The 20,725-nt window shown below is 37.9% G+C and overlaps 1 protein-coding gene and 1 long non-coding RNA gene across 2 annotated transcripts; one reads left to right on the plus strand and one right to left on the minus strand.

The window, feature by feature from the left end:
• The first annotated feature begins 1,168 nt into the window (after window positions 1-1,168).
• LOC118471072 (uncharacterized) lies at window positions 1,169-4,430 on the plus strand. The gene is made up of 2 exons (XR_004848289.2): window positions 1,169-1,249; window positions 1,686-4,430. It is a non-coding gene; the product is annotated as an uncharacterized LOC118471072 (long non-coding RNA).
• Window positions 4,186-9,489, minus strand: rabl2 (RAB, member of RAS oncogene family-like 2). The gene is made up of 8 exons (XM_023281333.3): window positions 8,858-9,489; window positions 8,736-8,765; window positions 7,148-7,227; window positions 6,971-7,050; window positions 6,638-6,749; window positions 6,234-6,331; window positions 5,944-6,027; window positions 4,186-4,828 (listed from the first exon to the last, which is right to left on the minus strand). Exons 1-8 carry the CDS (start codon window positions 8,962-8,964, stop codon window positions 4,748-4,750), a joined length of 672 nt encoding a protein of 223 aa, XP_023137101.1. The 5' UTR covers window positions 8,965-9,489; the 3' UTR covers window positions 4,186-4,747.
• Between the last annotated feature and the right edge of the window lie 11,236 nt (window positions 9,490-20,725).

Here is a 20,725-nt window from a genome sequence, read left to right on the forward strand (position 1 = left end):
TCTTGTTCTCCAGGTCCGCGTGGTTCACGGTGGCCCCGGTGGCTCTCTGGGGGCCCCGCCCTGTGGCTCCTACGGCCCAGGGGGAGGGGTGCCCTGTTGGCTTGGCCCTGCCTTGCCGTGATTGCTGTTCTGGGCTTCGGGGTTCTTCACACTTGCATGTTTGATCAGGTCTCGCCAGCTACTGCTGAGTCCCATTTCAGCGAATGATGCTGAGAATCTCTCCAGAGTCTCTACCCTAAACTCATTCTCTTTTTCACTAGTATCCTCTTCTGGCCTATTCTATTCTACACTGTCAAGACATCCACAATTATGGTGCTCAATACCGTTTGTTTAATTATTTATTTATTGAATCTCTTTTTTGTTGTTTGTTTTTTTTTGTTTTTTTTTCTGTTTTATTGATGGGCAGTTAGTAGTTGGGAATAACACACCACCTCACACTCTTTAATTGTAATAGCACTGCCTGTTAGTTTCTGTCCCTGTTCATCCTGTCCAGTCTTTGTTTCCCCTGCACATCACTGAGGTGTAGCACTGCCCTCCCTGGCTCATAATAGGGAATTCTAATAAAGAATATCTGTTTAGCTCTCAGGGAGGGCTGGTGATGGTCACACACATGCACTAAATATTAAAATATTTGGCTGCAAGACTAAAATATGCATCAATCTCATATAATGTTGACACCCCTTTTGTGGAGTTAAACTTTGAGAATAAATGTAGACAAAAAAAAAACACACACACAAAGGGTTAATAAAACATTGTACCGTAACAATTGGTAAATTAAAAGAGATCGACATTAGGCTACAATGTAACCCACCTAAAAATTTCTATCTTGAATTTTTTTAATAAAAAATTGTTCATATGTTTTGCACGTTTAAGAGTTCGTTTTAATAAATTAGTATGGTTTTGTTAAGTATTAAATATGTGGGACATTCCATGTGGATAGAATAATATTTAGTAAATAATCCAGATGGTATGAGTTTCCTATTGCACTGTTTCAGACATAAAATTCCTGGTAAAGTCATTTATTTCTTTTTATTATGAGCTGTTGTTATTTTCGACAGTTTTGCAGCAGTGATGAACGGTTGGTGGTAGATTCCTCTAGGTGGCAGCAGGACTGCGCTGTACACGTTGTTTTCCATGCTGGTTGTAGAGGGAGGTAGACGTAATGGTAGTTCTCTGTGAAGCAAGGAAAACAGGATCCAAACCGGGGACTTTCCAGCATATTGTCTGAAATGTATATTTTGTGTAATAGGTAAGCTCATATACATCATTTTTCTATCATTTATAATTCGTTTAAGATTTAAACGCTACGGTTTAGTCACAGTGAATGTTCAGAAGTTGCTGCACTGTTTATTTCAGATAACGTGTGTGTTCATACACAAAATGTACGTGGACTGATGTTAAATATATAACTTGTTTAGATGTTTTAAAGTTATGTGGCCAGGGTTTTAATGATTTAGCTGCGTGTAGGTGGAACTTAGTGTACACGTGTATGTGTAGCGTGTTTAGCTTAGCCTGTCGAGTTAAGGTGGCAGCCATACTGCGTTGCACATTTTTTTTCTTTATTTTTTCCATGCTGGTTGTAGAGGGAGATAGACGTAATGGTAGCTCTCTGTGAAGCAAGGGAAACAGGATCCAAACCGGGGACTTTCCAGCGTATTGTCTGAAATGTATATTTTGTGTATTAGCGGACCGGACTATGTGAGGTGAATCGGCTTTGAAGGGGAAAGCTGTGTATGCAGCTCAGCGCTGAATTCTGCCGCCGGGAGTGACCGTGGCCGCGGACTGTAGTCGAGGATTCGTTGTTCTGGTGCAGGAGTTGGATCGCCGACCTCCTTTGTGGTGCAGGGGTTGGATCGCCGACCTCCTTTGTGGTGCAGGAGTTGGATCGCCGACCTCCTTTGTGGTGCAGGAGTTGGATCGCCGACCTTCTTTCTGGTGAAGGAATTGGATCGCTGACCTCCTTTGTGGTGCAGGAGTTGGATCACTGACCGTCTTTCTAGTGAAGGAATTGGATTGCCGACCTTCGACATCAGTGGATCTTTTTTGATCCTGACAGGGAGTACAGCTTCTACAGGTGACATGGGAATGATCAAACGTTGTGAACAACGGGAGTAAGAAAAAAGAGTGCAGCAAATCTGTTATTTTGACCAAATAATTTGTTATTGAAACAAAATTTTGGATGTGTCTTGGAGATATTTAAATAATAATATTGATATCTCAGAAAATAAGTGATTTGATTCAGTGTGTCATTCCTCTGCGTGAAATCATTCCTGTCCTACTGCCTAAGACTCAGAAAATCTTGTAGGTACATATATTGGTCTTTAAATCTCAAAACAGGACATCACTGATGAACTGTGGTGATCCCAGACTGTGAGATTTATTTTTTGCAGTTTTGTTTGGACCTGGTTACAACAACAAGGCAGAAAGCTACTTTTTCTGTTTGTCATTTAGCAAATAAGTCACAGCAAGTGTTGCCTCTACCTAATGTAGGCTAATAATAAACCTACACAAACTAAATATTCAGTTCTAGTATACTGATCATATGCTGTACCAGTTCACCAAATAACATTGGCTGTGAGGTCATCGTCGTCAAGTTATGTCGATTAATTGATTATTAATTGATTATTATTATGGGTAGTCCAGCTTGTTAAGCAGGCAGGCAGTTGGTTAATTTAGGTAGGGTTGTTAGCGCTGCATGAGACAGGCTACTTCACAACAGAGACAAATAAATGCACCGTGGGGCAACTGAGGTTGATGAACACTGGATTCATTTCCGTGTTACCTGGTTAGTGGCTACAGTCTATATGGGCTGTGCAGCTGCTGCCACACGCGTGTCCGCTCCTCGTGTTCACGTTACGAGATACGGCGTGGGTCGTGTGTGTGCGTGTGCCTCTGTGTGTGCGTTTAATGTTTAAATTTTTGTTTAAAAAGTTGAGATGCGGCAGGCACCTGCTTGATACTGAGGGCAAGGGGCAGGTGCTCTAGCACCACCTGGTGTCTATCTGTGCACACCACTGCTGGTCAGGAAACATCTTTCTACCCACCAGATGACCATCACTCATCCGTTCCAGTGTCGGGAATCCTCAGACTTCCAGGGACCGTAAAAATGAGTGAACACTGGAGAAATGTGACTTGTTCGGCAAGGACAGTTGGAAACCTACTTCTTGAAGCTGGTCTGAAGTCACACAGGACATGGAAGAAGCCCTTCATCAAGGAAAGGCAGAGGAAAGCTGGTTACTCTTTGCTGGGATTGCAAGGATTGGACTGTTGATGATTGGTCTAAGGTTCTCTTCAGGGATGAATCCAGTTTTCAGTTGATGTCCACTCCAGCCAACTTACTGGTTAGGAGGAAGCCTGGAGAAGCTACAAACCAGACTGTCTGCCTCTACAGTAAAACATGGGGGTGGATCAGTGACCATCTCGGGTAGTTTCAGTCTGGGTGGAACAGGGACAAATGAAGCAGGTCATGTTTGGGGCTACTGTTGAAAACAGTCTTCTTCCATCAGCTGGAAAACTCTTTCCTGCCTCCAATTACTGGATTTTCCAACAAGACAAGGTCAGTTAAAGCCTGGCTGGAGAACCAGAACACTGGCACCATGCCTTGGCTGCTCAATCACCAGATCTAAATCCAACTGAAACCCTGTGGAAAATCATCAAACGCAAAATGGAGAACCACAAGCCCAAAAACAAAGATTAGTTAGAATGAGTGCAACAGGAATGGGCTGCTGTGACAGCAGAACAATGTCAGAAGCTGGTGGAGAACATCCAAGACGCATGGCTGCAGTCATCAGAAACAATGGTTATGAATCAGTACTAACTCCTGTGTGGATCATGTGACCATAACAGACAGAAAAGAAAACATGGAATCCTAAAAGCTGTTTTTGACAGCACAATGCTATTGATGGAAGAACTGAAGAGATTTTGTATATTATCAGGAAAACCATGGAAAATGGCTAGATATCAGCTCTCAAACTATTACGAGCTATTTTTGTTGTCATCATTAGATTTGTCCAAACAAACGTACCTTTAGTTGTTCCAGGCATTAAAATGAACAAGAAATAGAAGAAAACAGGGATGGACTTATATTTTTTTCCATGACTGTATATAACTGGCAGCTCATGTTCCGTTGACTTCTTGGTGCTCTACTGCTGGTTCACAGCAAGTAGAAAAGAGACATGATAACAGTTTGGTTCCATGGTACATTAAGTTTTCATTTATAGGGTGCTAAAAAACAGAATTTACATCATGAAATTAATGCAACCAAAGCAGCCGACAGATGCAGCCTCCCACTGGCACTGCACACAACACTACACACAAACATCGAGGACAGCAGCAAATGAAGTTTATAATCACACGTTCTCTCTGCTCTGTGTGACTTAGTTCATCACTTCACATTGTTATTACATGACACAAAGTCGTTTTTTTTTCTTCCACACTTAAACATTAATTTTCTACTATTATAATAGTAGATGTTCAGGCTATGAATAACGATGCTAAAACAGCAGCTAAATAAATGTGGTAAACAACACAAATCCTAATTATTCCATCAGGCTTATTACCCTGCTGGTATTGCTGGACAGATGGAGGGCAGTCATTTAAATCCTGACTGTCTGCCGTCCAGTAGTAGAGATACAATCTGATCATTTAAAAGGCAGACAACCAAAATTATATAAGGATAAGTGTGTCTGTTGATGTTGTCTTTCACAGAGAAGCAGGACATGAGGGATGGATGCTCTGTAGAAAACTTTCAATCCAACTTTGGACTCTCTACTTTCAATCCGTCCTCATCTGCGTCTGAATTATCTTCTTTCTTCTCCAGGTCAAAGTTCTGTAAGCAGAGTGAGGCAGAGAGCATCAGTATGAACATGTTTATGGTCCAAAATGCTTTTACAGCTAAAAGCAGCAACGAAGAGTGGATTAGAAAAAGACTTTTCCACATGAACAAGATGATTTAAAAAGTAACTGGAGCTGGAGTGAATATTAATGGTTCAAATTATGTCGTTTTTGAGTATGCATCTGAAAATATCTATTAAGAAAACAACAATAGCAGATGATTAACCCATTATAGTATTTCTGAGAGCGAGTAGTGAAAAAAAAATGTTTTTCATCCTTTGAAGGAAATATTTTATTTGACCTTTACTTTTTTCAGATAAAAACATTTGAGAACCAGTTCTCAAACATCTGCAAACATGACCTGGCCAAGAAGAGCCAGCAGGAACAAATATATATGTAAACTCCAGACACCAATAGACATATAAACATAACAAAGAACAAAAGTAAACAAGAAGCATGGGAACTTATGCACGTGAGTGAAAAAAATATGCACGAGGTGTAGAAAGTGTGTATATATATATATATATAAAAGTATGCATATAAGTAAAGTGAGAAATGATCAGCAGGAGCAAGAGTCAACTAAATCTGTTGGAGTTTAAGCTTGAAGGTGGTGAGTGGAGTCAAAGTTGAAAGTTTGAGGGTGTTTTGTAAGGTGTTCCAGTCATTAGCTGCTGCAAAGTGAAAGGAGTTACGGCCAAAAAGTGTACAAGTACTGGAGATGATGAGCTTGATGTATTCACTAGACCTAGTACAATATGAATTATGGAGCAGGTGAAGAAGAGAAGACAGGTAGGGAGGCATCTTGCTCAGAATTGACTTGTAAACAAAATGAAACCAGTAGTGAAGCCGCCTGGTATGAAGGAAGGGTCACCTCACCAATTTATAGAGATCACAATGGTGAGTGTGGAAGGGTGTGTTAGTGGCAAAGCGGATGGCTGAGTGATAAAGAGTGTCCAGTTTTTTGAGCAAGGTACTTGGGGGCATTTTGTAAACCATGTCGCCATAATCCAGAATCGGGAGTATTGCCATCATGACGAGGGTGTGTTTGGCAGCATGTCGAATCTGTATGCTTAAGAGGTGAGAGCAGTGATCAGACTGTCTGTTCTGTACCTCTAATTCTTGCATTACTTCATCCATGAAGTCGCTGGGGTTTTGTTTGTAGTCCACGGCTCTCTTGATCATCTCTCTGAACATCTGACGTGAGAGTTACAGTGTGAGGGTTGTACAATTTATGGGAGTAAAAGTTGAAACAATATGACATGTTGGCTCATAAAAGGAATACAGTTGTATCCTAATGCTGTTAACTTACTGTTAACTAATGAGTATGAAATGCATTACAGAGTAAACTTAGGAGTCACCATTTTTATTAGTACTGCAAGAGAAAAACAATGTATTCAAACCTTAACTACATTTGTTCCGTCGGCCGCTGACACAAAGTAAAATGGGAGCCCTTGCTTCTTCCCAAAGTTAAAGCTTCTCTGTGTCACCTTCAAGTCCGCTGCAGATGTGGAAAACCAAACACATTAGTATCTGTAAACCTAGCATCGACTTTACCAATAAATCAATGAATAAAAAACTACCTATACAAGATAAACATACATTTGTGTTTTTCTTCTAGAAGGTGAAAGTATATCTATGCACTGTGTGCTGCTCTTTTTATTCAAACAGTTTTTCTATTTGCTGCTGTTACACCATAAATTTCCCCGCTGTGGGATCAATAAAGGTTTAATCTATCTATCTAAAAATGCAAGCATTTTAAAAACTGAATATTAACTGTTGTGCAGCGTTTCACAGCAAGACTCACCATCGATTTTGTTGGCAACAACACAACAGGGTATCTCCGGTCTATACTCTCTCAGCTCCTTATACCAGTTGGCTAAATTCTTATATGTAATCTTCCTTTGGACATCAAAAACCTAAAAGATTTAAACGAGAATTGAAATTTTTTTTTTTTTTTTTTTTTACCGACAGAGTGGCAACTATCCAGTTCTCCATATGCAGTTAAAGTTCAAGTGATATAAACACGTAGTAATTACTTTTCTGAGTACTATTTACAGTCTCTCGATGTTCTTATTTCGCTTCCCTGCAGGAAGTGAAAGGTTAGGTTAATAAATACTTAAAGGCTGCCAGGTCTTACCATGATGCATGCATGAGCTTTGTGGTAGTATGAGGGATGCATGTTCTGAAACCTCTCCTGACCAGCAGTGTCCCAGAAATCTGAGGAACAAAAACATTAACTGTTCCTGTTGAAGCAACATGAAGTCTGAACCAAATTGATTATCAAATCAGTATCGAACGAAAGCACAACACATACCGACCGCTACTGTCTTGTTTCCTACGGTGGCTGTGTGTTTGTAGAGAGTCAGCGCATAGGTTGATAACTGCTGGGGACGACTGAAGGAAGAGTTAAGGATCTTAAATCCTGAATTGGATTAACCCTGTGGTGAAATGGTGCTACTTTCAACTGCAGACTATTGCCACATTGTAATCCATCCTCTGTTTGAATAACATGAAGACTGTTAACTACTGCATTAATCTCCTCTAGGCTAGATTACTGCCTCATCTGCAGCTGATGCAAATGCTGCTGTAAAACTCCTTATTGGCACTGGCTATCTGTTGAACAAAATTGATTTTAAGGTCCTTATATTTGTTTATAAAGCCGCATTTTGGGCACATTTGAGAGCATATCTGTCCCGACCACTAACTGTAGGCTTCTTAGATCCTTAGAATCTTTCTGCAAGGGACGTTTGTGAGTAAGGGAGACTGTGCCTTGGCGCTGACATCTGAAAAGCCTTCCTTTGTCTCAATATTTCAGTTGTTTATACTTATTTTAATATTTGATCCTGCAACTTGTCATCCCATTTTGTCTTGATAGATAGATAGATAGATAGATAGATAGATAGATAGATAGATAGATAGATAGATAGATAGATAGATAGATAGATAGATAGATAGATAGATAGATAGATAGATAGATAGATAGATAGATAGATAGATAGATAGATAGATACTTTATTAATCCCGAAGTCAGCAGCTGACATATAACAGAAATAACAAACAGACAAGACAGGCAGGTTAGTAACATTAAAGGTTAGTATATACTCTGAAAAACTGGCTGCACAATACTAGAAAAAAACACTTCTAATTTTAAAATCCATAGAAACATTAAATGTATTAAAGGTCAATATAGAGTATTTACACATTTCAAGGCACCATGATTTAAAGTGATTTGTTTTAGAAGTGTTACTTAATTTTTTTTAACATATTTTGTCATTGCCCGTCTTATAACATGCAGGACTTTGGTCGACTATATAAATAAAAAACACATTTTATATGACTTCACTATCAAAAAATATCTGTTATTTTATGGCTTTTTTTCAGCCTTTTTATTCTACATATTTAACAAATATTTTAAATACACAAAAAACATTATTAAAATTACAAAAATAGACTAATGTAAAATAATATTCATAACCTATAACTGACAAATATGTTTAACAATTTTTTTATTGTCTAAAAAGACTGTTAAAATACATTTGTAAATTTATTGTAATGTCAGAAATATTTTCTTCTATATAAATACGTATGTCTTTGGATGTCATTTTGTTTTTACACGTGTAAATATCCTGTGAGATTATGACATGATCATTTCTAAACTGTTTGATTCATTTGATCGTCTGTTTTGGGGGGAATATTAATGTTTTGTTTTTTTTAACGTGTGGCTCTAGTTTCCCAAAAGCATCTTAAGACTAAAATCATCTGTGTCCCACTCTAAGCCTACAGGTCTCTGCTTTGTAAGCGACAAATTGGCATTATTGTAATACAGTTGCTAATAAATATTCGAAAAACTAACAGATAAAGAGGTAATTTCTTTTCAAATATCCAAAGCAGTGGAAGGATTCAACTCGTCCATTAAAAACCTCTCCATCAGCCTAAGAGAGAAGCAGAAACAGTCTGTTAGCTCTACAGATGATCTGATAAAAGCTTTAAAAAATACCGCAAAACACAAACAGCTACTACTCACTTAGATTTACCAACTGCGCTGTCTCCTAAACAGATGATCTTCACTTGTTCATCCGCATCGTATTTCTTTTGGTCCAGTTCAGGGATACTGCTAACGTCGCCAGCCATTTCCTCGACCTTCTCCCTGACAGTAACAGCTTTTACAAACACCTGAAACACACTTGGTTAAGCTCCTGTAGAACGGCTGCATTGGACGCACTGTTAGCTAGCTCGCCATCGGTTAGCTGCTTTCAATCGCGTGGTTCGGGTTTAAGTCGCTAATTTCACCGGTTCGTCGACAAAACCGGAGCTCACCGAAAAAACGACGGCACTTTAGAGACGGTTACGGGTTACATTTGCCTTTCTAATGTCTCCCGTGGGTTACTGTACCATCACTTTGGCAGTTCACACCATACTACCGAAGGAGAGACGGCTGCTAGTTACTACAAGGTTCGAGCCGCGAACGAAATTAGCGTCATTTTAATCGTTAACCTCGATTTAATATCGTTGTCCGTCGTGTGGATATTCCTCCTCTATGACACAAGGTAAAGCTAAACGGTTGTCTTCACTGCACAGGTTAAAAAAGAGGTTTGAACTTTGGAGACGCACGACATCCCCGACAATTTTCGTTTCTATGCAACGGAGACGCCCGCAGGACCCCTTCGTTTTGTATCTTGCGGTCCTTACAGATGCCTGTCTAAAATGCTCTACGACTGCCCAATTTTACGCCCCAATTCGTTACTGTACTGCATTCATTTATGCTTAAAATGTCTTTTCGTTGATTTTCATTCAGTAGATCCTTATTTAAATTTGCAACACAGTGATATACTATACACTGTTGCTATTTACAGTAAAATTTTGATTTGGAAGGTTAATTTAATTTATTTATTTCGAACATGTAATTTAAAAACATTCAAGGAATGATTCACAAAACAACGGAAATAGTCCATCGTGCTTCTCATATAAGGAGAATGAGAGGAAAACAAAACTTCAACATGTTCGAAAGCGAGTGTAATCAGTCCGTGTATATTTTGGCAATTGGATTTTCCGTTCTGAAACGGGTATTGAAAAACAAAAAAACAGTGGTTATTTGATTTTCGTTTTAAAATACAAAAATTAAAATTGAAATACAAGGCGTTTTTCCTTTTCATGATTAAAAAGGGATATACGAATTTTTAAAAATGTTTTGATTTTCATTTTATATTTAAAATAACAAAAAAGTAAAATCAGTAACAGACAGAAACGAGAAAAGGTCCGTTTTTTCATTTTCTGAGACCGGAAGTAGTCATCAGCAAGTGTGGAGCCAAACAGAGTACGGTGCATAGACTGTATTTTATTTTTTTCGTTAGTTTTCATGGTCAAAATGAGAGATCAGGTGGCCGATCTTAAAATAAATTAATATTGATTTTTTATAGAGCGTTAAAGTTTTGCGAAGCCAGGGGGCGGGGTTACTTGATTGACAGTCTGGTCTGGAATGATTGACAGGTCCTATGGAGGAGGAAGTAGAGACTCTACTCTCCTCGTTTGGATTAATTCTGATATAATAACTGTTGGTTTATTAATCGTTGGAGCAGCAGAACATTTTCCACAGACAGTTTTCTTGCTCGTTGGCTTGTTTTAACCAGTTTTCTGCCTTCAGCTGATTCTACCAGCAGACACTGAAAGGACTCTGATAGTTCGGTAAGTTAGTGTTTATTTTCGTATCGGTGCCGCTTTTAATGCACTTCATATGCAGCTTTAGTGTCAGATATAATGTGTGCCATGCACTCCAGATGTTGGTGGAGTTTATTTCTGTGTGTGTTGACCAGAGAAGAGAGTTAGCACAGTAAATATTAGCTTTAGTGTTAGCGATGCTAACCGAGCTAGCTGCTCAGTCGTAGCCTGATTAAAGCTAACGTAGCATTAAGCTAGCGATGTTTGTGTTGAGTTTCATGTAAACAGCTGAAGTGTGTTGTGTTACTGTAATGTAGTGCATTTAGTTAATAAAACTGTTCATGGAGACGCTGGTTCACATTGGTGTAATGTTTAGAAAACCTAAATGTGATTAAAACAGTAAGGTTAAGGTTCTGTGTTGTCAGTCGTCCTGAATATCTGCTGAGTCTCTGAAGTTAAACTGGAGAAAACAGTAAATCTACTCTCTTGTCCAGGGGTAGCCAACACGGTGCCCACTGGCACCTCATTGTCGCAGAGACCATGTGAGTTGCCTGCAACACGTTCTACAAGTAACACTAGTCACCATGATATTCCTTCTAAAAAAATTATAGTCGCTGTTCTTTTTGAATCAAAAATACTTACATGAATGCAGATTTTAAATGAAAAATATTTAATATATATTTTTTTTAAAACAAAAGTGTCTTCAGTGTAAATGAACTTTGACCTTGTCCAAGTCAAAGTTCACTGCATGTCAAACCACCAGGTCACTCTGCTGAAGCGTCTGGGCGCAGACACTTTGGGAAGCTAGGTGTGGGTTTTACACCCAAAACATGGCAGAGAAGCCAAAGAGAAAACACTATTTTCACGATGATTGGGAGGAAGAGTTCTTTTTTGCGACAGTGAAAGATAAATGTGTGTGTGGAATAACGTTATTTTTTTACACCGACAAATCAAAGAAAAGATGGTTTTACCTTAGCTGACATGTTTCAACTGCAACTGCAGTCTTCTTCAGAGCGTCATCCGACGTGTGCTGACGTGTCCTTTTTTATCAGGTGGCCGGTCTGACACATCTGTCAGAATCTGTCAGACCGGCCACGCCCCCCGCCGTCAGGTGGTCTCTGGAGGATGGAATCCCAGGTATGCGAGAGGGTGTAGGCCCCCTCGTCCCGGTTCATGGAGCAGCTCGCCCGCTTCCTGATCTCGATGGCCTCCTTGATCTATCATTTATGTTTGTTGGTCTCCGATGTTAAAATCCTCCCCCTGTCCCAGTCTGATTATTTCTTTTGCAGTGATCCGTGATGGCTGATTTTTTGTTTGCTTGTTCGGCTTTTTCTTTTTGTGTTCTTGTGAGTCGTCCAGTTGTTTCCTTTTCGCATTCTGTCTGGTGTTCTCTTTGTCTTGTGTTGAATGATCTGCCTGTTTCTCCAATGCATGTTTTCTGGCAAGATTTGCATGGAATTTCATAAACGATGTTGCATTTCTTGTCAAAACGTCATATTATAGCCTTTAGTCCACAAAACGTTGTTATGTCCTGGCTGTCTAAAAAATGCCATAGAATAATATTTCATTGCACAAGTAAAAGTATAGTAATTTTTAAAACTGTTCAAATTCTGATAATACGTTGCTAAAAAACAACAAAAAATAACTAAAGCAAAAAAATGTCATAGTAATATGTCAATTAAAAAAGCCTAGAGTATAGCATGTCACCCAACAAACGTCATAGTTTATCATGTCGCTCTAAAAACGTCATAGTATAGCCTTTGGTCCAAAAAACATCATCGTATAGCCTTTGGTCCAAAAAACATCATCGTATAGCCTTTGGTCCAAAAAACATCATCGTATAGCCTTTGGTCCAAAAAACATCATCGTATAGCCTTTGGTCCAAAAAACATCATCGTATAGCCTTTGGTCCAAAAAACATCATCGTATAGCCTTTGGTCCAAAAAACGTCATAGTATAGCATGTCATTCAAAAAACGTCATAGTATAGCCTTTGGTCCAAAAAAGGTCATAGTATAGCATGTCACTCAAAAAACGTCATAGTATAGCATGTCGCTCTAAAAACGTCATAGTATAGCATGTCGCCCAAAAAACGTCATAGTATAGCATGTCGTCCAAAAAACGTCATAGTATATCCTTTGGTGCAAAAAACATCATAGTATAATATGTCGCTCTAAAAACGTCATAGTATAGCCTTTGGTCCAAAAAACGTCATAGTATAGCATGTTGCTCAAAAAACGTCATAGTAGAGCCTTTAGTGCAAAAAACATCATAGTATAGTATGTCGCTCTAAAAACGTCATAGTATAGCCTTTGGTCCAAAGAACGTCATCGTATAGCCTTCGGTCCAAAAAACATCATAGTATAGCATGTTGCTCAAAAAACGCCATCGTATAGCATGTCGCTCTAAAAACGTCATAGTATAGCCTTTGGTCCAAAAAACGTCATCGTATAGCCTTTGGTCCAAAAAACGTCATAGTATAGCATGTCACTGAAAAAACGTCATAGTACAGCCTTTGGTCCAAAAAAGGTCATAGTATAGCATGTCGCTCTAAAAACGTCATAGTATTAGCATGTCGCCCAAAAAACGTCATAGTATAGCATGTTGCCCAAAAAACGTCATAGTATAGCATGTCATCCAAAAAATGTCATAGTATAGCCTTTGGTCCAAAAAACATCATAGTATAGCATGTTGCTCAAAAAACGCCATAGTATAGCATGTTGCTCAAAAAACGCCATAGGATAGCATGTCGCTCAAAAAACGTCATAGCATGTCGCTCAAAAAACATCATAGTATAGCCTTTGGTGCAAAAAACATCATAGTATAGCATGTCGCTCAAAAAACGTCATAGTATAGCCTTTGGTCCAAAGAACGTCATCGTATAGCCTTTGGTCCAAAAAACATCATAGTATAGTATGTCGCTCTAAAAATGTCATAGTATAGCCTTTGGTCCAAAAAACATCATAGTATAGCATGTTGCTCAAAAAACGCCATAGTATAGCATGTCGCTCAAAAAACGTCATAGTATAGCACGTCGCTCAATAAACATCATAGTATAGCCTTTGGTGCAAAAAACATCATAGTATAGTATGTCGCTCAAAAAACGTCATAGTATAGCCTTTGGTCCAAAGAACGTCATCGTATAGCCTTTGGTCCAAAAAACATCATAGTATAGTATGTCGCTCTAAAAATGTCATAGTATAGCCTTTGGTCCAAAAAACATCATAGTATAGCATGTTGCTCAAAAAACGTCATAGGATAGCATGTCGCTCAAAAAACGTCATAGTATAGCCTTTGGTCCAAAAAACATCATCGTATAGCCTTTGGTCCCAAAAACGTCATAGTATAGCATGTCACTCAAAAAACATCATAGTACAGCCTTTGGTCCAAAAAAGGTCATAGTATAGCATGTCGCTCTAAAAATGTCATAGTATTAGCATGTCGCCCAAAAAAAATCATAGTATAGCATGTCGCCCAAAAAATGTCATAGTATAGCATGTCGTCCAAAAAACGTCATAGTATAGCATGTCATCCAAAAAATGTCATAGTATAGCCTTTGGTCCAAAAAACATCATAGTATAGCATGTCGCTCTAAAAACGTCATAGTATAGCCTTTGGTCCAAAAAACATCATAGTATAGCATGTTGCTCAAAAAACGCCATAGTATAGCATGTTGCTCAAAAAACGTCATAGCATGTCGCTCAAAAAACATCATAGTATAGCCTTTGGGGCAAAAAACATCATAGTATAGCATGTCGCTCAAAAAACGTCATAGTATAGCCTTTGGTCCAAAGAACGTCATCGTATAGCCTTCGGTCCAAAAAACATCATAGTATAGTATGTCGCTCTAAAAATGTCATAGTATAGCCTTTGGTCCAAAAAACATCATAGTATAGCATGTTGCTCAAAAAACGCCATCGTATAGCATGTCGCTCAAAAAACGTCATAGCATGTCGCTCAAAAAACATCATAGTATAGCCTTTGGGGCAAAAAACATCATAGTATAGCATGTCGCTCAAAAAACGTCATAGTATAGCCTTTGGTCCAAAGAACGTCATCGTATAGCCTTCGGTCCAAAAAACATCATAGTATAGTATGTCGCTCTAAAAATGTCATAGTATAGCCTTTGGTCCAAAAAACATCATAGTATAGCATGTTGCTCAAAAAACGCCATCGTATAGCATGTCGCTCAAAAAACGTCATAGTATAGCATGTCACTCTAAAAACGTCATAGTATAGCCTTTGGTCCAAAAAACGTTATCGTATAGCCTTTGGTCCAAAAAACATCATAGTATGGCATGTCACTCAAAAAACGTCATAGTACAGCCTTTGGTCCAAAAAAGGTCATAGTATAGCATGTCGCTCTAAAAACATCATAGTATTAGCATGTCGCCCAAAAAACGTCATAGTATAGCATGTTGCTCAAAAAACGCCATAGTATAGCATGTCACTCAAAAAACGTCATAGCATGTCGCTCAAAAAACATCATAGTATAGCCTTTGGTGCAAAAAACATCATAGTATAGCATGTCATCCAAAAAATGTCATAGTATAGCCTTTGGTCCAAAAAACATCATAGTATAGCATGTCGCTCTAAAAACATCATAGTATAACCTTTGGTGCAAAAAACATCATAGTATAGCATGTTGCTCAAAAAACGCCATCGTATAGCATGTCGCTCAAAAAACGTCATAGTATAGCATGTCACTCTAAAAACGTCATAGTATAGCCTTTGATCCAAAAAACGTCATCGTATAGCCTTTGGTCCAAAAAACATCATAGTATAGCATGTCACTCAAAAAACGTCATAGTACAGCCTTTGGTCCAAAAAAGGTCATAGTATAGCATGTCGCTCTAAAAACATCATAGTATTAGCATGTCGCCCAAAAAACGTCATAGTATAGCATGTCATCCAAAAAATGTCATAGTATAGCCTTTGGTCCAAAAAACATCATAGTATAGCATGTTGCTCAAAAAACGCCATAGTATAGCATGTCGCTCAAAAAACATCATAGTATAGCCTTTGGTGCAAAAAACATCATAGTATAGCATGTCGCTCAAAAAAACGTCATAGTATAGCCTTTGGTCCAAAGAACGTCATCGTATAGCCTTTGGTCCAAAAAACATCATAGTATAGCATGTTGCTCAAAAAACGCCATAGTATAGCACGTCGCTCAAAAAACATCATAGTATAACCTTTGGTGCAAAAAACATCATAGTATAGTATGTCGCTCTAAAAACATCATAGTATAGCCTTTGGTGCAAAAAACATCATAGTGTAGTATGTCGCTCTAAAAACATCATAGTATAGCCTTTGGTCCAAAAAACATCATCGTATAGCCTTTGGTCCAAAAAACGTTGTTATTTCCCGGTTGTCTGAAGTAGGTGAGGAGCAACACAAAAACAGTCCAAACGCTGGTTTCCAGAGGGTTAGACGAGTATTTATTTGGAAGAGTAAGTTTACAACAACACAACATGTGAGGGGGTTAAAAGCAAATGGGTGTTAGTAAAATAAAAATAAATGAACAGAACTAAAAGTGAACTTCATGTTGACATTGATGGACATTCCAACCAGGAACAAAGTAAAAGATAATCAATACGAAAAAAAACTCTTCCTGCTCACCTCTTAAAACCCAAAAACACACCGCAGTAGCAGCCTAAACTAAAACTACCAATGGGTTCCTGTTTTCCTTTGTGAAATTCAAAGGTCCCTCTCTATCTCTCCACACATCCACCAACCACTGGAACACATCTCCAAAGTTCTGCTGGGCCAGCTCAGCTTCCCCTCAGAAGAAGTGGCGCCACCTGCCAGATGAAGGAGCCTTTTGAGAGGCAGCTGGCATCGTGATTGGACTGTACTTTGGTCTGTTCCAATCCAGCTTCAGCTCCAGAGACGGCAGGCGGGACGAGTCAACGGAGGCAGGATGGATGAAGACATGCAGCTGAGTACAATCCAGAAAACAACAGAGGAAGAAACAAACATAGTGTATACATCATATACTGTATAAAAGACACATCCACTGTAGAATTGTAGTAATTGTGGGCTGACTGATTTACTGATTATCAGTAGTTTATTTTTTACTGATTTACGGTAATAAATACATTTAAAAATGGTGCTACTTTGGCTCTGAACCTTTATCTACCTGTGGTCGCTCTGTCTTCTGGAGTGATTTGATTGGTTATACGTCACGAATAAAACTCCTTTAACTTAACATCCGTAAACAAAACAAAAACATATCAACAAAGTTTTCTGTTAGAGTTTGTGTTGTTCTAAGTTTAACTCCAAGATTTTAAATACTTTCATTTACTGCAAATGAATATCTACTCCAAATGTCTCACTAATAATCATTATCAGCCTTAAAAAACCCACAAAACACCCCTCTATACTCCACCACACTTAGTACAGTCCTGTCCCCCTTCTATAAATCTGCTTGGAATCTTCCACTTCCTGTTTGTCAAAGTGGCCTTCTACCTGGACAGGTTTTGTTGGAGCTCATGCAACAAACATTTTGGGTAACTGCACTTTAATATGGATGGATGACACTGAATTAGAGTCTGTTTTAATGAGACTGAGTTAAGATGTGTAGCTCTGTCATTAAATAGGAAATTATTTCTCAGAATTCACAGAGAAAAGTCTGAAATGTTTGCTAGGTTAGCGTCCCACATGTTCTTTGGCTCAGCTAAAGCTAACTCTCTCCAACTTCTGGATCTCTTGAGTTGCTTGTTGTTAAAATATCTTGCTAGAGGTGCTGAAGCTCAGAAAGTCTGAGATGTTTGTTCAGAATAAGCTCATTCTCAAGTCTTATCTGAACTGTCCTCTTTTGTTTGAACTTTTCCTAAACTTAGGAGTTAATGACAGAGCAGCACATCCAGACTCAGTCTCATTTATGTAGAGATTAAACTTCAGTGTCATTCATTGATGTTAAAGTGCAGTTTTTCAAATGTTTGTTGCACATGCTCCTGACCAAACCAGTCCAGGTGGAAGACGATGTGAAGAGAAAGCTCCAGAGGATGAATATCACACATTTACGCTGGAAATAAATGTCCTTTAATTAGACATTGTCATGCAAAAGTTGGATTTCCCTTTAATGATGTTCAAGTCTTTGTTGAGTGTTTTGTTGATGTTGGTTTCTAAATGTTTTTTGACACTCGGCCCCAAAGATTAAAACCTTTTACGGCTCAGAAGCTGCAACAATTCACACATTATCAACTATCTTTCTGACTAAACTAAGATAAAAAGTGAAAAACTGCCTGATTCCTGCATCATGAATGTAAATCTTTTTGGTTTTTGTGACAGTAAACAATATATTTGGGTTTGACATTTTATAAACCAAAACAAGAAATAAATTAGTGGGGAAAACAATCAACAGATTAATGGACAAAGAAAAATGTGTTTTCCAACATATATGGCTGAATTACTCCAACATTACAAGAGACATACAATTTTAATTCAATTTTATTTATATAACGCCAATTACAGGTCAAATTGTCTCAAGACGCTTTATTTTTTATATATTTTTTGTCGTATTTAAAATATGACAAAGTAAGAAATTTAAACCTCTTGACTAATCCAATTTATTATTTGGTTTTTAAGAGACTAATGGACAATTAAAATAACTTTCTCCACTAAAACTAATAAACATGAGGTCAAATAGAAGGAAGAGTTTTAAATACTGCAGTCCCACGACGACAAGAATAAAGTTTGTCAACAAAAACTAAATTTGCTGGTGGATCCTATTAAAGTCCTAATAAATGATAATAAAGTGTGATACTAAAGGTTTGCGGTGCTAAAAATCTCCAAGTAAAGATATGAAGTTGAACATCTGGATGGAGGTTGATAAAAGTTTACGTCCCTTCATTTCTCTGGAGCGACTCCATGGATTTTATGGATGGTGGTTCAAGACCTGCTCTTCTAGTGGTCTTCCTTCTAGTCGCTGTAAAAAGTCAGTCCATCCTGGCCGACTTCAACACCTCTTCATGACAACTTGTTCTGCCTCCGACCTGGTGGAAACTCCAGAAACTGGGGAAAACCTGTGGAGACTCGATGAACTCGTGGAGACTCGAAGAACTTGTCAGGCGGGGGAAGGTGTGGTGGGCGGTCGGGGGAGGTGGGGGAGTAGAGGGGGGAGGCCGCCACCCACCTCCCCGCCTACTCTCCGCCCTGACTCCACCCAGACTCCGCCTTGGCTCCACCCATGTGGTCACTTGAGGAACTACGATGCCAAAGGGACGACGAATTTATTTCTTTGTATCTGATCTGTAGCTCAGTGAGTTAAGGATTTGCCTATGGAGCTGCAGGTCGCTGGTTCAAGACCAGATCCTTCTTAAGTTTTATCAAAATTCTGACAAAGACAAAGAAAGAAAACTGCCGGTGGCGGGTCTCGAACCTGCGACCTTCCACTTGGTAGTCCTCTTCTTATCCTCCTGAGCTACTCGCTCAGATACTAATTCTTCTTTTTTTTGCGCATTTATCATCTATTTTTTGTCATTTTTGAGTTTTTTTTTAACTCGAGTCTCGACTCGACCGTTTTTCTCAGGAGGTTGGGCTTCAGCCTTTGTGCTGGAGGGTGGAACCCTCAGTTCCAAGACTTTCCAAAGCCTCCACACCTCCCGAGTCCTCAGGACCTGAGCTTTCACACAGTCTGAGGGCTGAAATTTTCTAAGTCCCACAGTAGTTCTCTGTTAGATTGAACCTTCAGACAGTCTGAGGGCTGAAATTTTCTAGGTCCCACAGTAGATCTCTGTTAGATTTAACTTTCAGACAGTCCAAGGACTGATATCTTCTAAGTTCCTGGGTAGTTCTCTGTTTGTTTCAACCTTCAGACAGTCTGAGGACTGAAATCTTAAAAGTTTCTCAGTACTTCTCTGTTCGTTTGAACCTTCAGACAGTCTGAGGACTGAAGTTTTAAAAGTTTCTCAGTAGTTCTCTGTTAGTTTGAACTTTCTGGTTAACAGAAGCCTTAAAACTTGTGACCATGAGTCTTGATTTCACATTTAGACCATCGATCTGAGTTATTCTCAGACCTTCACCTGTGGGTTTTTTAGAAATCCTGAACAAACTTTGATTCTCTTCACTGAACAGTAAAGTTTGTGGAGATCAGAAGGTAACATTAGTTTGATCAATGCCTTCAACTACTAGTAGACTTTATCTGGAAAGCAGTTTTCTGAAATGAGTTCTTAGTAAATCTGTCCACAATCAAACCAAAAACATAGAAGAGGAAATGTTTGAAGAAACAACTTGATGTTTTCATTTCAGACTAGAAAATGCTATAAGACCTTTATCTGTTTTGCCCCATTTCATCGTTTTATTGTCTCTTCTGTTTAATTTGATCTTCTAAAGTCTAACTGGTGTCTTTTCAAATGTTTTGTCTTTAGTTTGATTCTTCTTAAATGTTTAGTTTTGCTCTTTTCTCACCTTTTATTATTTTCTAATGTCTGATTTGATTTCCAAATGTTTTGTCTTTTTAATGTTTAATTGTTCTTTTTTCAAATGTTTTATTGGCTTGTTTGAAAAATTTCCTTTTCTTTCCCAATGTTTAATTTTTCGATTAAATCTTTGTTAAGGTTTTTCTTTTTAAATGTTTTACCACCTTTTGATGTTTAGTTTTCTTTTTAAATGCTTCATTGTCTTTTGTTTAATTCCTATTTAAAGTTTTATTATCTTTAAGATTTAATTTTCTAATTAAACATTTAATTTTCTAATTAAATATTTTGTCTTTTTAAAGGTTTAATAGTCTAATTAAATGTTTTGTATTTTTTTAAATGTTTAATATTCTTAATTGTATTTTTTAAATGTTTAATTATCTAAAATATTTCATCTTTAATGTTTAATATTTTTGCTTAAAAATTCTGTTTAATTTCATAATTACATGTTTTGTATCATCCGTTAATTATCTAATTAAATATTTTGTTTAAGATACTTTAACTGTATTTAATGTTTATTTTTCTTTTTAAGTTTTATTGTATTAAATCTTTTTTCCTTTGATTCAATTGCTTTTTTTTAGTGTAGTTTATTTCTTTAATTTTTTTCTGTTAAGATTTTAACCCCAACCTTAAAAATGAAACAAACCCTTAAATCACAATGAAAATACTTCTGTTGTCACAATCATGAGTTAGTCAATTATTCAGTTTATCAATTCAACTTTATTTGTTTAGCACCTTTCACACAGATGACAAAACTAAACAAAGAGAAAAAACTATACTAAAACCATGATCAAAACTCAAACATATTTTAAAAAA

This window comes from Amphiprion ocellaris, chromosome 3 (genome assembly GCF_022539595.1).
Source record: "Amphiprion ocellaris isolate individual 3 ecotype Okinawa chromosome 3, ASM2253959v1, whole genome shotgun sequence".
NCBI lineage: Eukaryota > Metazoa > Chordata > Actinopteri > Pomacentridae > Amphiprion > Amphiprion ocellaris.